The 17,740-nt window shown below is 45.9% G+C and overlaps 1 protein-coding gene across 1 annotated transcript in view; it reads right to left on the reverse strand.

Moving 5' to 3' along the window:
- Positions 1 to 16,747, reverse strand: part of LOC138636219 (A-type voltage-gated potassium channel KCND2-like) — an 18,394-nt gene extending 1,647 nt beyond the window's left edge. Inside the window, exons 1-5 of the mRNA XM_069724131.1 lie at positions 15,033 to 16,747; positions 1,497 to 1,659; positions 1,036 to 1,131; positions 437 to 678; positions 1 to 77 (exon numbers count right to left, since the gene is read on the reverse strand). The exon at positions 1 to 77 is cut by the window's left edge and continues 1,647 nt beyond it. Of these exons, the coding sequence (XP_069580232.1) occupies positions 1 to 77; positions 437 to 678; positions 1,036 to 1,131; positions 1,497 to 1,659; positions 15,033 to 16,144 (1,690 nt within the window). The 5' untranslated portion in view covers positions 16,145 to 16,747. The remainder of the gene's footprint in view (positions 78 to 436; positions 679 to 1,035; positions 1,132 to 1,496; positions 1,660 to 15,032) is intronic.
- Between the last annotated feature and the right edge of the window lie 993 nt (positions 16,748 to 17,740).

Consider the following 17,740-nt stretch of genomic DNA (forward strand, 5'->3'; position numbering starts at 1 on the left):
CGGCGAAGTACGACTGGTCGCAGTTCAGACGAACTGTCTCCTCAAATTTGGCGTTCAGACTGGATCGACTGGAACGACTAGAGAGAAAGAGGTGAGACACTGTCAGGGGACCGGGGGGACGCTGCCAGGGAATGGTGGACGCTGTCAGGTACCGGGGGACGCTGTCAGGTACCGAGGGACGCTGTCAGGGACCGGGGGGACGCTGCCAGGGAATGGTGGACGCTGTCAGGTACCGAGGGACGCTGTCAGGTACCGAGGGATGCTGTCAGGGACCGGGGGACACTGTCAGAGACCCTTACACACTGTCAGGGGACCGGGGGGACGCTGCCAGGGAACGGTGGATGCTGTCAGGGACCGGGGGACGCTGTCAGGAACCGGGGGATGCTGTCAGAGACCGGGGGACGCTGCCAGGGACCGGTGGACCTTTGTGTCCTACCTGTTGGTGAGCGGCCGCTCCCTGATCTGGATGGTGCTCAGCTCCTGGACGCTGCCCTGCAGACCCACAGACAGGTTGGAGTTGGGCACGTTGAAGGTCTTCCTCTTCCTGCGGGCGCAGCAGGAGATGAAGCCGTGAGGCGAGGAGGAGCTGGAGGTGGAGGAGGTGCGAGACAGCTGCTTCACCAGCGTCACTTCCTTGCAGCTCTCCTCGAATGTCTTCTCGTCCACAAACTCGTGGTTCTGAGGATGCAGAGGTGGAGAGGGCGGGGTTAAAGGACAGAGTTAGAGGGCGGGGTTAATGGACAGAGTTAGAGGGCGGGGTTAAAGGACAGAGTTAGAGGGTGGGGTTAATGGACAGGGTTAGAGGGCGGGGTTAATGGACAGGGTTCGAGGGCGAGGTTAAAGGATGGGGTTAGAGGGGCGGGGCTAGAGGACGGGGTTAAAGGACGGTGTTAGAGGGTCGGGGTTAGAGGACGGGGTTAAAGGACTGGGTTAGAGGGTCGGGGTTAATGGACGGGGTTAGAGGGGCGGGGCTAGAGGACGGGGTTAGAGTATGGGGTTAAAGGACGGGGTTAGAGGGGCGGGGTTTCGTCTCACCGTGGTTGTCTCCAGACAGTGTAGCAGGTGGTGGTGGTGCACCTCGAAGGTGAGGTTTGTCTTACACACCAGCGCCTGTCCTGCTTCTTTGGATGCCTTCAGGGACACAAACACAAGTCACATGACCACTCAGTCCTTCACTAGAACCAGAGCACGGAGACGGTCTGTCTTCTGATGTCCAACGCTCACAACATTCACTTCTGACCAGATTTGACCCACAATCCCTTGCTGGTGTAGAATTACAGCGCTCACTGGTTCAAGCTAAGCAGCACCAAGAGAGACACCAAACTCAGAGGGGGACAGACAGAGACACTAGATGGACAAACTTAGAGTTAGTAAACCGGTCCCACTGGTCATTAGACTTCATTCAGTAATGGACTCGTGATTCACTCCTGGGAACACTAAAGACAGAGACATCCTGGGGACACTAAAGACAGAGACATGTGGACATGTGTCCTCACCTTCTGGGCCCGTCTCTTCTCGGCCCGTTGGCTCTGATGGTAGATCCGGCTGAAGTTGGACACGATGACGGGAACCGGCAGAGCGATGACCAGAACTCCACTAAGAGAGCAGACGGACCCGAAGAGCTTCCCCATGATGGTCTTTGGAACCATGTCCCCGTACCTGACGAGGGACAGACAGAACCAGGGTCATGATGGATCAGAACCATGACACGGAACGAACAGTTGGCTAAAGTTTCTTAAATCATCATCGTTTTGTAAAACCAACGTTTTCAGTAGGAAAGGAAGTTTCAGTTCTTTAAAAAGTTCTCAGACTTTAGTTCCTGGAAGTTAAAGTCGTGATGAAGGTGACGATGTGACATCATCAACATGAAACACGTGTTTTATTCATGTATTAAGAATGTTTTCATCTGAAATCCTCTGATTCACTGAACTTTATCGTGTTGGATGAAAATGATATAAAAAAGAGACAACAAAAATATAAAATGTTTTAATTACAACATTAACAGTTAGTTATATTTTAATCATTTAAATTTTAAATGCTCAGATTAAAGTCAGAGTGTTTAATTAAACAGAATTTTATCTTTATGAATTCACACTTTGACAGATTCTCTGATGAAACTAAAAACTTGAGACATTCAGCAGAAATTCAGCTGAATCAGCCTTTTCTGTTTGTGAATGAAGCTGAAGTTCAGTCAGCGTCCAGAAGGAGGAGCCAGAGATCTTCATCACCTCGTGTGTGTCTGTGTGAAGAAGTGTCCTCGTGTGTGTGTGTGTGTGTGTGTGTGTGTGTGACGTTAAACTTTGTCAGAGACGAATCGTCTTCAAACCTGCAGCCTCTCAGACAGCCAATCAGAGGCTGCGACCTTGTCTGGTGTGTGTGTGTTGTTGTGTCAGAGTCATGTGACGGCGTCCTTCATCAAGGAGGGAGTGGGTAAGGTGATTGCTGTGTGTTTACCTCATCATTAAAACACACACACACACACACACACACACACACACACACACACACACACACACACACACACACACACACACACACACACACACACACACACACACACACACACACACGTCATCCATCATCAACAGGACTCAGCGCCCCCTGCAGGAACACGTATGACAACAGTCTACTTGACAAACTTTAATAAATAATAACACAATAAATAAATATAACAAGAGTGTTACTATGAAGACTTCCTTTGAGTCAGTGTGTGTGTGTGTGTGTGTGTGTGTGTGTGTGTGTGTGTGTGTGTGTGTGTGTGTGTGTGTGTGTGTGTGTGTGTGTGTGTGTGTGTCAGATGAGCTCAGTGAGGCTGTAACTGTGTTTAGAGACTCGTAGATCCTTACTCGCACGTTTTTACTCCGAACGGAGTAAACAGAGGATTTAGTTCAGAACAATCAGAGTGTTTCTGCTGCAAGGAAATGATCAGGATCAGTGACAGGAGTCGGATCAGAACACACCGACCATCAGGTATCTAAAGAACACATCAGACAATCACTGAGCTGCTCTCAGTTCAGGATGAAGATGAAGATGAAGATGAAGAACTAACAGGAGCGTCTGGTTTCTTCAGTTCTGGTTCTGTTGGATCTTTCATCAGCTGATCTGTGCGTGCAGCGCTGCCTGTTGATCATCTGAACACGGAGGTCTGATGTGGTGAATAAAGAATCAGCCGGCACGGCCTCGACCCATTTTAATCAGACGATGGCACGGCCTTCTGGGAGATGTGGTTTCTGAGCTGAGCTCGTGGTGAGGAGGATCGGATCGGCGATGGGTTTCTGTTATTAAGCTCTGATGAAGGATGGAGGGAGCGAGGTGCTGGGTCGAGTTTTAGAGAACCAAATCTTCAACATGCTACTAGTGTTGTCATGTCGGAGAACCCTGTTGCCGTGTTGGAGAACCCTGTTGCCATGGCGCCACAGTTCAGGTGGTTTGTGTTCGCAGCAACAGTAACTGAACCCCCCCCAATCTCCCCACCATCCTGAGATCAGCTGTTACGGAGTTTAAAACTCCTCCAGCAGCAGAAACGCCTCCTCTTCACCCTCCTCTGCGTCCTTTATTACATTTGCTTCCTAATTTGGGCAGAGGAAGTGAAGGCTGATTGCATTGCAGGGTAATCACCACGGTGAGCCTGAGGGATGCTGCTGTCGCCGTGGAAACCCCCTCTCCTCCTCTGACGGGTTTTAGCTCATTTAGTTCAGTTTGATCATCAACGTGTGACTCCCTGTCACACCACAACAATCTCACCAATCATAACAACCTGCACAACAACAATCACAACAACCTACACAACAACAACAACCTGCACAACAACCTACACAACAACAACCTGCACAACAACAATCACAACAACCTGGACAACAACAACCAAAGCAACCTGCATAACAACAACAACATCATGTTGTGGCCCATCCTCCGTCTGGATGAAAACAACATTTCTCCGTGAACTTTTCTGTCTGTCAGACGAATGTTTGCGGGTTTCCGTGCGTCTCTGCAGGGAGTGAATTCATATTTATGGGATGTTGGACTGCTCCTGTTGAGCCTCCAATCTCAGCAGCTGCTGAGTCTCCTCAGAAGACAGAAGAAGAAAAGCCGAGCGCAGCAACTGAGCACGTTGCCTGAGCTCTGCAGCGGTGAGCAAACATTAGAGCTGTGACAGATAAAACAGGTTTGGTTGGTGTGTGCTGAGTGTGTTTGTTTAGCTGCTGGCGTGAACAGCTGCCAGACACACCTGCAGCTCCTCCAACAAGCTGCTGGGCTTTTAATTTGAAAGAGCAGCAGAGAGGAAATCTCATGGCTCTGAATAATCACATATGTTATTAACTGTGATTAAAACATGACTCCATTTATTTTATACACATCAGGTGTAAAATCTGGCTCATTCATTCCTGCTTAAAAGCGGAGAATAAATGTCTCCTCACCTGTCTACCTGTTTAAAGGTGGAGCTTAAGAGAATAAAACTAAACGTTCTGGACCGGTGTTGGTTTGATGGATTTCACATGCAGAGAAAACACATGAAATGCGTGAAGCTCATGAAACACGTGACTCATGCAGCAGGCGACGCCGCTTCGATCAATTTCTAAATTAGCTGTTGGCTGTGCTTCAGTCCGATGAACTGAACGGTAAGTTTTCTGTGTTTTCAGACAGATCATAAAGTTTGTAAAACACCTCCAGACGTCTTTAAAACCTCAACAGGATCATTTAAAAAAAAAAATCATATTTATTTATTCATAACTTCAAGTTCTGAACTTCAGCTACAAACTCCAGAAGTTTCTGAAGAGAGACTGAAGAGGAAAGAAAACAACTGAACAAATAAAAACTACAGCGTGTCAGAGAAGACGACCAGGACCAGAACCAGAGCCACAACCAGAACCAGAGTCACAACCAGAACCAGAACCACAACCAGAACCAGAGCCACAACCACAACCAGAGTCACAACCAGAACCACAACCACAACCAGAGCCACAACCAGAGCCACAACCAGAACCAGAGTCACAACCAGAACCACAACCACAACTAGAGCCACAACCACAACCAGAGTCACAACCAGAACCACAACCACAACCAGAGCCACAACCAGAGCCACAACCAGAACCAGAGTCACAACCAGAACCACAACCACAACTAGAGCCACAACCACAACCAGAGTCACAACCACAACCAGAGCCACAACCAGAGTCACAACCAGAACCAGAACCACAACCACAACCAGAGCCACAACCAGAGCCACAACCAGAACCAGAGTCACAACCAGAACCACAACCACAACCACAACCACAACCAGAGCCACAACCAGAACCACAACTAGAGCCAGAACCACAACCAGAACCACAACCAGAGCCAGAACCACAACAAGAGCCACAACCACAACCAGAACCACAACCAGAGCCACAACCACAACCAGAGTCACAACCAGAACCAGAACCACAACCAGAGCCACAACCACAACCAGAGTCACAACCAGAACCACAACCACAACTAGAGCCACAACCACAACCAGAGTCACAACCACAACCAGAGCCACAACCAGAACCACAACCACAACCAGAGTCACAACTAGAACCACAACCACAACCAGAGCCACAACCAGAGCCACAACCAGAACCAGAGTCACAACCAGAACCACAACCACAACCAGAACCAGAGCCACAATCACAACGAGAGCCACAACCACAACCAGAGTCACAACCAGAACCACAACCACAACCAGAGCCACAACCAGTCACAACCAGAACCAGAACCACAACCAGAGCCACAACCAGAACCACAACCACAACCAGAACCACAACTAGAGCCACAACCACAACCAGAACCACAACCAGAGCCAGAACCACAACAAGAGCCACAACCAGAACCAGAGCCAGAACCAGAAGTCCTCGTCCCTGATCTCTGGATGAAAATGATAAACAGGCCACAAATTCAACAGTGAATTGAAATGACAGAATATTTAAAGATCAACAAAGAATCTTTTCACTGCTTTTAGAGTCTCAGAGAGAAAATGTTTTTTTTTTCTCACACCTTCAGTTCAATGTGATTTCAATGATACTTATTCTCTAGTTTTACTTTTTCAAAATGTCAACATTATTTGTGCATTTGAATTCATGACAACAAAAGCTGTTTTGCAGGAAATGCAGCTGTGAAACGAACCGAGTCAGCAGATTAGAGCTGGGAGCCGTTGTTAGAATAAAATTAATTAATACATAAAATGGATGAAATATTCAGTGCTTTGGTGACTGTTTTTTAAATGACTCCATCAATGAGCTGGTCTTTCCTCACTTAAGCAGAAGATCAATCTCCCCCTCTTTATCTGCACACAGAAACCGATCACTGTCATTGATCCGACTCGGATCGATTGATCGAGCAGCAGCAAAGTGCTGACGCAGCAAATTAAAGTGTTACCACACTGTGGCGTTCATCAGGTAAGCCGCCTGTAGTTTCATTAATCTCATAAACACACTGATCACTCGTCAGCCGATCAATGCAACTCAGAGGTCCAAAAGGTCCAATAAGTCAAACATACAAATAATTCAGCTAATACAATAGTTTAACATCAGTACCTGACAGTTTAACAGCACTAACCATCAGTTTAACAGTAACCATCAGTTTAACATCAGTAACCAGTAGTAACCATCAGTTTGACAGTAACCAGCAGTTTAACAGCAGCAACCATCAGTTTAACAGCAGTAACCATCAGTTTAACAGCGGTAACCAGCAGTTTAACAGTAACCAGCAGTTTAATAGCGGTTTAACATCAGTAGCCATCAGTTTAACATCAGTAACCAGCAGTTTAATAGTAGTTTAACATCAGTCACCATTAGTTTAACATCAGTAACCGTCAGTTTAACAGTAACCAGCAGTAACCAGCAGTTTAACATCAGTAACCAGTGGTAACCATCAGTTTGACAGTAACCAGCAGCTTAACAGCAGCAACCAGCAGTTTAACAGCGGTAACCAGCAGTTTAACAGTAACCAGCAGTTTAATAGCGGTTTAACATCAGTAGACATCAGTTTAACATCAGTAACTATCAGTTTAACAGTAACCATCAGTTTAACATCAGTAACTAGCAATTTAATAGTAGTTTAACATCAGTAGCCATCAGTTTAACATCAGTAACCAGCAGTTTAATAGTAGTTTAACATCAGTCACCATTAGTTTAACATCAGTAACCGTCAGTTTAACAGTAACCAGCAGTTTAACAGCAGCAACCATCAGTTTAACAGTAACCATCAGTTTAACAGCCGTAACCATCAGTTTAACAGCAGTAACCAGCAGTTTAACAGTAACCAGCAGTTTAATAGCGGTTTAACATCAGACATCAGTTTAACATCAGTAACCAGCAGTTCAATAGTAGTTTAACATCAGTAACCAACAGTCCCCCCTCCTTTCCCCCCGCCCTGTCAGCTGAGTGCGAGAACATAATGAGCGCCTGCAGATGATGGATGAACATCGTGTATCACCGTGGAAACCAAAACTAAATATAGAAAATGTGTTGAAGATGTGATATCTGATCTATGAGGTTCAAAACTGGAAATCATATTTATATATATATATATATTAAACTAAAATAATAATAATTACTTAAACTAAAAAAAAATCTTTATTTTTATTCAATAGAAATCTTAAACTAAAAAAAAGAATCATTGCTTACACCAAAACAATAAAAACAAAACGAACCAGCAGAGCAACAATTACACTTAATCTTTAACGCTGTTACTGAATCCTGATCAAACTCCTGGAAAACCTTCGAAAGACGTTAAAATTAAAGTTAGAAATTGAACTGAAAGTTGAAGTGAAGCAGGAAACAGAGAATCAGATGATCTGAGCTGTCGAAGCTGCAGACAAACATGAATCTGCTCTGTAGAATGGAACGCATCTGTTTACATCCTCTGAATATTCACATATTTCAGATTAATAACGAGTCTTCAACCATCCAAACAGTGTGAACACGACTCTGTAAACACTGTAAATATTACTACTTATTATTTAACATATAGAATCTACAGCCTCAAACCCAGAGATTCTATGTGGTCTTTATCTATAATTCAGATCTCAAACTCACCATCTGTCTCTGTTCAGGAGACTCTCAGGTGTTAATGAGTGACAGCAGAAGGTCATGTGATTAATATTCAGTGTTACTGGCAGTGAGAGGATGGAGCTCTGAGGACCAACTAAAGATTTAATTTAACGTTAAAAAGATTTTAGATTGATTCAGTCAAATTAAATCAGGCAGTAAACAGAGTTCCTCAAGAGTTCCTCAGAGTTCCTCGAGTTCTTCAGAGTTCCTCAAGACTTCTTCAGAGTTCCTCAAGAGTTCTTCAGAGTTTCTCAATAGTTCCTCAGATGTCCTCAGAGTTCTTCAGGAGTTTATCAGTTCCTCAGAGTTCCTCAAGACTTCTTCAGTGTTCCTCAAGACTTCTTCAGAGTTTCTCAATAGTTCCTCTGATGTCCTCAGAGTTCCTCAAGAGTTCTTCAGGAATTCATCAAGAGTTCTTCAGAGTTCCTCATAGTTCCCCAAGAGTTCCTCAAAGTTCTTCAGGAGTTCCTCATAGTTCTTCAGGAGTTCGAGTTCAATACGATAAGCAGTTCTAAAAGGAAACCTGAAACATACTTCAACCTGAAACATACTTCAACATGAAACATACTTCAACCTGAAACATACTTCAACCTGAAACATACTTCAACTTGAAAAAAGACTTCAACTTGAAAAAAGACTTCAACCTGAAACATAATTCAACATGAAACATAGTTTAACATGAAACATACTTCAACCTGAAACATACTTCAACCTGAAAAAAGACTTCAACCTGAAACATACCTCAAACTGAAACATACTTCAACCTGAAACATACTTCAACCTGAAACATACTTCAACCTGAAAAAAGACTTCAGCCTGAAACATACTTCAACCTGCTGCTGTGTTTCTGTCTGAGAAGTGACAATTCTATTTCTCCACAACAGCTCATCTCTGTCTTTTATTCTGAAATCTCAGTGAAATTGACGTCCTGTTTGTTTTTAATTTCATGACTTCAGTCTTATTCTCCGTTCGTGTCTTCGTGCTGTTTTGGTTTCATATTGTTTTTAATTTTGTTTTGTTGCTTCTTTTCTGATAGAAATCTGTTTTCATTCTTCTTTTTCTATTTAAATGTGATGCAGAAATCAAACCGACTTCACTCATGTGGCTGCAGAGGGGGGGGGGGGGGCAGCATCCGTCCAACACCAACAGTACTTCGCCATGGAGTCTCCAACATGTCTGTTTGTCCCTTTGTCCTTCTGTCTTCTGTCCTTGTCTCTTCTCTCCTTCTGTCTATCTGTCTTCTGTCCTTCTGTCTTTCTGTCCCTCTTCCCTCTGTCCTCTGAGGATGCGACGACCCACGGAGTCTGCAGGCCGTCTGTCTGTAATAGTAGATCGGTGGAGAGTTTTGTTAATAGTGGATCGGTGGAGAGTTTTGTTAATAGTGGATCGGTGGAGAGTTTTGTTAATAGTGGAGTTTTGTTAATTGTGGATTGGTGGAGAGTTTTATTAATAGTGGAGTTTTGATAATTGTGGATTGGTGGAGAGTTTTGTTAATAGTGGATCGGTGGAGAGTTTTGTTAATAGTGGAGTTTTGTTAATTGTGGATCGGTGGAGAGTTTTGTTAATAGTGGAGTTTTGTTAATTGTGGATCGGTGGAGAGTTTTGTTAATAGTGGAGTTTTGTTAATTGTGGATTGGTGGAGAGTTTTGTTAATAGTGGAGTTTTGTTAATTGTGGATCGGTGGAGAGTTTTGTTAATAGTGGAGTTTTGTTAATTGTGGATCGGTGGAGAGTTTTGTTAATAGTATAGTTTTGTTAATTGTGGATCGGTGGAGAGTTTTGTTAATAGTGGAGTTTTGTTAATTGTGGATTGGTGGAGAGTTTTGTTAATAGTGGAGTTTTGTTAATTGTGGATCGGTGGAGAGTTTTGTTAATAGTATAGTTTTGTTAATTGTGGATCGGTGGAGAGTTTTGTTAATAGTGGAGTTTTGTTAATTGTGGATTGGTGGAGAGTTTTGTTAATAGTGGAGTTTTGTTAATTGTGGATTGGTGGAGAGTTTTGTTAATAGTGGATCGGTGGAGAGTTTTGTTAATAGTATAGTTTTGTTAATAGTGGATTGGTGGAGAGTTTTGTTAATTGTGGATCGGTGGAAGTTCTGCAGCTTCTGAGCCTTCAGTTTGTGACTGTCACCAGCAGTTTCTCACAAAACAAACTGAGCATTAATAATATGAATAAATCATCAAACTGACGAGGACCACGCAAACTAAGCGATGGATTTGATCTTTACTTCACACAAACACTCACACACTGAATTATTAACGAACCTGCAACAGAAAATATTTTCTCAAACTGTTTTAGTTACATTTTTTATTATTGATCATCTGCTGATCACGTCTTCAGAGATTTGTTTCCAAAATGTCTTTGCATAGTAAAGAAAATTGTTTCCATCAGACTGCAATGACAACAACAAACGTGTTTATAGTTTATCATCATGTTACGAAGAAAATATTCATATTTTATCACAGACTGACTAAAACTTCATATTCTCCTGATCTGAAAAGTCACGCTTTAAGTTGCAATACCAGCGAGTGCCACTAGAGGTCGGTTCCAAAAAGCCTCCGGTTCCATAGACTCCCATTCAACTTCTCTCATCAAATCCAAAGTGAATCAAATGTGTCCATCAGTTATCTCGGTGTTGTTAGCTAAAGTCACTCCTTCTTATTAGTTTTCTGGATGTCCATCTGAAAATAATCCCTCATTCATTAGAAAAGAAGATTCAAGAAGACCTGTTTTTGGGGGCGTGTCTGTTTGACTGACAGGCCTGTGGTGCAGTCAGGTTACAGCTATCGGTGGGCGGGTGACGTCACTGCTGGTTGGAGCTTATGTTTGATAGGGCCTGGTGGTAGACTGTGATTGGCTGTTAGGTTGTGGGAGGAGTGAGGATGACAGACAGGTTCAGTGACAAGCTGATGGACAGCAGCGTAGACTTCAGAGTGTGCGTCCCTCCAGCTGATCCAATCTAGCTCCAAATATTTCACATATTTGCTTAAAAAAAATCCCTAAAAGAATTGCTCAGGATTTAAAGTCGTTGATTAATTTCCAATAATTGATCGATAGCTCTGCAGGTGACAGACGTCCTGTTTACTGAAACTCAGCCTGTGATTGGCCAAACGTTTTTACTTATTAACATCTTCAGTCAGCTGAGAGTTTCTGTTTGAGGAGAAATAACAATGAAGAAGAGGAGTGTGTGTGTGTGTGTGTGTGATAAAGAATGAAGAGTGCTGCTGAACTCTTTGAAGTTCAGGATGAAACAGAATGAACACAAAAACATGTTTAATTTTGTCTTTCATCAGACTTAACGAGCTCAGAGCCAATCAGCTGGCTGGGTCCCTACAGTCGCCACGGCAACCAATTTACCTGCGGCCTCCATGACAGTGTTTGTGTTTGAACTGCAGCGGCAGGTGACGGACACACAGAGAGACAGACACACAAACAGAGAGAGACAGAGACAGAGACAGATAGACCGACAGACAGAGAGACAGACACATAGACAGAGCGACAGAGAGAAAGAGAGACAGACAGACAGATCAGGACAAGGATCAGGGTCACTGGTTCTGAGGACCGGGTCCCTCATTTGTCTTGTTTTATTTTCAGGTATTCTTTAATGAAGACTAGGAGCAGCTGTCCGTCCTCCGGACGCTCCGCAGCGTCCTCAGAGGACAGGAAGTGATGACCTGTCAGAAGAGAAAGTGCTGAGCGGGCAGTCTGAGAGTTCAGGGAGGACGAAGGACAACGAATGGAAACTGTGAGAGACGCAGAAGACGTGTCCTCCCTCTGAGATTTTTCTCCCTTTAAAGAGGAGTTTTTTCCCTCTTAGTTTATGTGGGAATTGATGAATTGTTGAACTGATGAATTGTTGAATTGATGAATTGTTGAATTGTTGAATTGATGAATTGTTGAATTGTTGAATTGATGAATTGTTGAATTGATGAATTGTTGAACTGATGAATTGTTGAATTGTTGAACTGATGAATTGTTGAATTGCTGAATTGTTGAACTGATGAATTGTTGAATTGTTGAATTGATGAATTGTTGAATTGATGAATTGATGAATTGTTGAATTGATGAATTGTTGAATTGTTGGTTTCTCTGTATAATATTGTAAAGTCTTGCTGTAACGACTTTAATGTGTTAAGTGCCATGAAATAACCTGTGTTGTGATTTGGCACTTTATAAATAAAGTTGAATTGAATTGAAGGATGTCTTCATGCAGAGACGGTCCGTCCCGAAGGACGTCAGGTCTGAACTTTTTTATCTCTTCAAAGATGTTTAATTTCATTTGAATAACGTGATTAATGATTTAAGATGATTTAATAATCAAAACAGTATGATGCTTTAGAGACTCTTCAAACTACATCTCCCATCAGCCTCAGCAGCTCCTTAGTCTGATCCCACAGGACAGAAGAACAGTGTTGAGTTTCGGTTCCAGGTGTGACTTGGGGTTGGGGGCGGGGTCACAGGTCACATGTCTAACAGGTGCAGACAGGTGATCTGTGGAGCCATCGGATCCTCCGGAGGTCGACTGATCAGAGATCAGGTCACACAGAGAGGAAACCTGATCGTCGGGAGGGAGGAGGAAGAAGAGGAGGAGGAGGAGGAGGAGAAGGAGGAGGAGGAGGAAGAGGAGATGGAGGAGTGTGTTGGTCACACAGAGAGGAAACCTGATCGGAGGGAGGGAGGAGGAGGAGGAGGAAGACGAGGAGGAAGACGAGGAGGAAGACGAGGAGCAAGACGAGGAAGAGATGGAGGAGTGTGTTGGTCTTTCATCCTATCAGTGGACCTGCAATTGTTCATTAAATAACAGGGGTCTTCTTCCTGTAGCTGAGCGCGCGCGTGTGTGTGTGTGTGTGTGTGTGTGTGTGTGTGTGTGTGTGTGTGTGTGTGTGTGTGTGTGTGTGTGTCTTCATTGATATTCTCAGCAGTTCTGATCAATGAAGCGACTCTCGACTATTATTTCATTTCTGGTGTTTAAACAGAGATGAAGATAAATGTTTCTATTTGGATTTGTCCGACTCGTCATAAAGGAGGTAACAGGACAACACGGTTCTCCGACAGGACAACAGGCCACTCACAGTGCGTTGAAAACGGGCGGATGTTCCCTAAAATCTCAGCTCTCCACCTGATAACCCTCTTCATAACCCTCCTCCACTTAATCTTCCTCCTCCTCCTCCTGCTCCCCTCGAGGAGCGTCTCCTCCGCCCGGCTTCATTACGGAGCCCATTAAAAATAATAGCCTTGTGTTCGCTGCAGCTAATGCATTAATTTAATTAGCAACATTAACGGGTCGTCTGCAGAGTGAGGAGCAGCAGAAGAAGAAGGAGTAGAAAACTTTTAATTTGAAAATCAATGAGAGGCTGGAGGGCTCGGTTCCACATCCCGACCCGGTCCGTTATCTGCGATCGATTCAAGACCCTGTCAGAGTTCGATCACCTGCAGGGACCGACGCTTCCTGCCTCAAACACAGGTGAGAATAAATCTTACTTCCTGTTGAAGTGGGGGGCAAAATAAAAGTCCTCACGAAATGGGAGGAAGGGCTGCTGGCAAATCCGTCCTTAGTCCTGGTTTAGTTAAGTCCTGCTCTCTGCAGGTTCAGTTCTATAGTCTATTGGTTAAAATAACTTTTATTTTGAATTTAAATTTGAAGCACACATGTTGTTTTCCAGCCGCTGATCTGCTGCAAATTAAAACATCCGTCGGGTCGTTCAGGTCGGTCGACGTTCTGCTGATGAATGTTCAACGTTCCCGTCTCTGACAACACGGAGCGATCATGTGATGTTTCAGGTGCAGTGAAGTGATTCAGAGCTGTAAGTAGCTGCAGACAAGAATCAGGATCAGATTGAGAGCTCACAGAGACGTCGGCTGACTTTAACCCTCAGTTTAGTTTGACAGTCAGAAACTACACATCACAACAACAACAAACTACACAACATCGCAACAACAACGACAAACTGCACAACAACGACAAACTACACAACAGAACCATCAACAATGACAAACTACACAACATCACAACTGAACCATCAACAACGACAACTGTTATTCAGACTTTGTATTTCACCAGTTCAACAACCATAAAACAGGAAACATGACCGACTGTAAAGTAAACAAACAGAGTTTCATTGTTTATTTACAGGAACTGAAAATGTGTGAAATAAAAGTGTGAAAGTGAGTTTATCAGCCGTTTCAAAGGAAAACACATTCTGGTGATTTTACACTTGAAATAAAACTGTGAAGGATTGAACTGATGAAGACTGAGGGTGGAAGTCTTCATCAGCAGTTTGTGTCTGACGTTGTTTTACTGTCTGTTTGAAGTTCAATCACAGTTTGAAGTTTTGATGTTCCGAGAAACTTTTTATTTCAAAAGATTTTTTGTAAATTGTTCTTCAGTCAGAGAATAAACAGAAACGTTGATGTGTTTGATGTCTGCGTCTCTGAGCAGCTCGATGAACGTTAGAAACCTCAGGAATCAGACCGAGTCCTTCCTGTCGGCACCTCTCAGGTTCTCCGGTCCGACCGGCTCCACCGGATCACGTGACTGAATTATACATGTGTGTTTGTGTCGGTCTGCAGTCGGGTCACTGAACTGAAACACGACACGCTTCAGCACCTCAACATGTCACGCAGGAGGCTGCAGCTCTCTGATGCAGCTGCAGGTAGATGTCTCACCTGTTCACACTCAGGACTAAATGTGACCTTTGACCTCTGAAGTATCATCACCATCACCGTCATCATGACCATCATCGTCAACAGCATCATCATCACCATCACCATATTTAAAGCGTCTTCAGCCTGCCCGCACTTCCTGTTTCCTCTGCTAGCCACCGCCCACCGCCACCCCAGCCCCTCCCTTCATGCTGTGTCTGATTTAGCAGCTGAGATCTTACCAAAGTTAAAACACACTCAGCCCCGCCCATTTTGGTACCCAAAGCCCCGCCCCCACCTAGGCTCAGCATCACTCACCCCAGCGTAGTCATGGTGACGATGGTGTACCAGAAGGCGGCGGGGATGCTGGTAAACTTGCTGCCGCTGGAGCCCTTCTCGGCGTAGAACATGACGGTGGCAAAGATGATGATGGCCATGGTGAGGGAGAAGAGGAGGAAGCCGAGCTCCGACGCGCAGCTCTTCAGCGTGTAGCCGAGGATACGAAGTCCCGCCGAGTGACGCGAGAACTTGAAAATCCGAAATACCCGGAAGACACGCAGCGTGACGAAGGCGCCGCTCACATCCTCGTTGTCCGTCATCACCAGCCCGATGTAGTATGGCATGATGGCCACCACGTCGATGACGCTCATCACACTCTTCACGAACTTGTAGCGGCTCGGCGCCACCAGGAGGCGCAGCAGGTACTCCACCGTGAAGATCATGACGCACGCTGTGTCAAGGCAGAAGAAAGCCAGCGCGTACCGCTCGCCGCACGACATCTCCTTGACTCGGTTCGGCGCCGCGCCGCACGGAACCGTCTCCACCACGTTGGCCAGAACCGACACCGCGATGAAGAAGCCGGTGACGTAGTAGAAGACCAGCGCCATGGTGGAGGTGTGCGGGTTCTCAAAGGCCCGCCACATGGACTCCCGGAAGCTCATGTCCGCCGACACCGGGTCGTTGGTGTGGTCCATGTCGTCGTCGTCCTGGATCCGCTCCTGGTTCTCCCGCCGCCGGTCCTTGTACTCCTCGTAGCAGCAGTCCCCAATGATCTCCGGGATGATGCCGAAGAACGACAGCTCCTCGTCGTACGCGGAGATGCACTCCTGCCGCGGGTAGTGCAGCTTCCCGGTTCGGTAGAAGTTGAGGATGTGGCGGAAGATGTCCGGGTCGCGGTCGAAGAAGAACTCGTTGCTGTCCTCGTGGAAGAAGAAGTCCCGCTCCGAGCTGCCCAGCAGGGTGTCCGGGTACCGCTCCAGCGTGTCCCGCCACGTCTGGAACTTTGTTCCGCTCACGTTTAGCACGATCAGTCCGTCCTGCCCGCGCTGCTTCTCCGGAGGCGGGACCGGCATCGGCGTGCTGGCCACCGGCATCCAGCCGATGGCCGCCGCGCGGGCGAACGGCAGCCAGGCTGCCACTCCTGCGGCCATGCTGCTCCGGGAGCTCTGCGGGGCTCAGCGTAGGTTCGGGGGGCAGCACGGGGACATCCGGGGGGAGCGGAGCGGTCACCGGCAACAGATGGACCGACACCGAGTCCTTCGGGAGGCTTTAACGTGCCGGTCCTCAGCGGAAGTCCTCCACAAACAAACTCAACTCCGGTGACAAAAGCTCTTCATCACCTGCAGTACTCTCCGTTAAACCCGGTTCTGCACGCGGTTCGACTCTCTGCTGCACACAGCAACAAGTCCAGCGGCTACCCGGTGACCTACGCGCTCCTCAACTGGCATCGATCCGTCGCAGGCATGCTCCGCCCCGGGGCTCCCCGCCGGTGGCTCCCGGTCCAAACGGAGCAGATCTGCGTGCGTTTCCCGCCGAGAGACGGAGCCTGAGTGGAACTCCTCCCGAACCGGACCGAGCCGCGGCAGGACTGTGAGGACGCTGTGGCGGAGAGAAGCTGCCTCGGCGGTCTGCTGCCACACAGGTGCTGCTGGAGACGCCAGAAACCTCCTGTCTCTCCTCCCCGCGCGCTCTCGCTCTCTCCGGTTGGGGGCGTGTCCCTGAAAACCCCCGCAGATCACATCAGAAACCGGCAGCTCTCCGGGACACACGGTGATCATGTGTCAGGGTGTGTTCGGTCATCAGTCCCGGGTGGGTCCGCGCGCTCCCGGTGGGTGGAGGAGGTGTCGGGAGCGCGAGGGAGGGAGATTGATGTGGAGAAAAATCACAGTAAAGTAAGCTAAACTAAACTAGACTAAACCGAACTAAATCAAATAAACTAAATTAAACCAAACTAAATCAAATAAACTAAGTTAAACTAAACTAAATCAAATAAACTAAACTCAATAAACCAAATAAACTAAACTAAATTAGACTCAATAAACTGAACTAAGTAAACTAAATTAAACTAAATTAAACTCAATAAGCAACACATGACAATAAAGGTCCTGAAACCACACTCTGCACCGGGCCCTCCCCAGAACGAGGTTATAAATCAGGACTCGGTTGATTCTGGACTCTTTAATGGTCATCAGAACCAGAGCAGCTGAATGTTGGACCCACTCTACTCAGATCCAGTCCCATGCGCACCCCCCCCCCACCACACACACACACACACACACACACTGTGATGTATTTGCTGTCTTCAGCAGTCAGAGGTGCCGACGGAGGCGAGAGGTCTCACTCTGCTCCTAAATCACTGAACAAAGAGAGCCCAGAGGAGCTGCGATCAATGCTGTGTGTGTGTGATGTTTACATTATATCAAGGTCCCTATGAGTGCACTGAACTTCCAGTCAATAAGTTTGATTGATGGCTCCCCGCAGAGCTAACAGGGAGTCTGAGCAGTGTGTGTGTGCAGAAAAGTAGAGAACAGTAGTGTTCAGTTCATCAGAGGATGACATCGTTTTTGTCCTGAGTTTTGGAGTAAAAACATCTTCATGATGAACAACGAGGCGCTGACCTCAGCTGTAATTCAACTCCTCAGAGTCATGACGCCACACACGTGGAACATATGTTCACATTCAGAGTGACTCCATTTCCTGTTTATATCATCATCTCTGACGTCCTTTCAGAATAAAGCTCCAGACAA

The sequence above is a fragment of the Brachyistius frenatus genome, unplaced genomic scaffold, assembly GCF_029030835.1.
Source record: "Brachyistius frenatus isolate BFR_SWC_R1_liver_20210118 unplaced genomic scaffold, ASM2903083v1 Contig_362, whole genome shotgun sequence".
Classification (NCBI taxonomy): domain Eukaryota; kingdom Metazoa; phylum Chordata; class Actinopteri; family Embiotocidae; genus Brachyistius; species Brachyistius frenatus.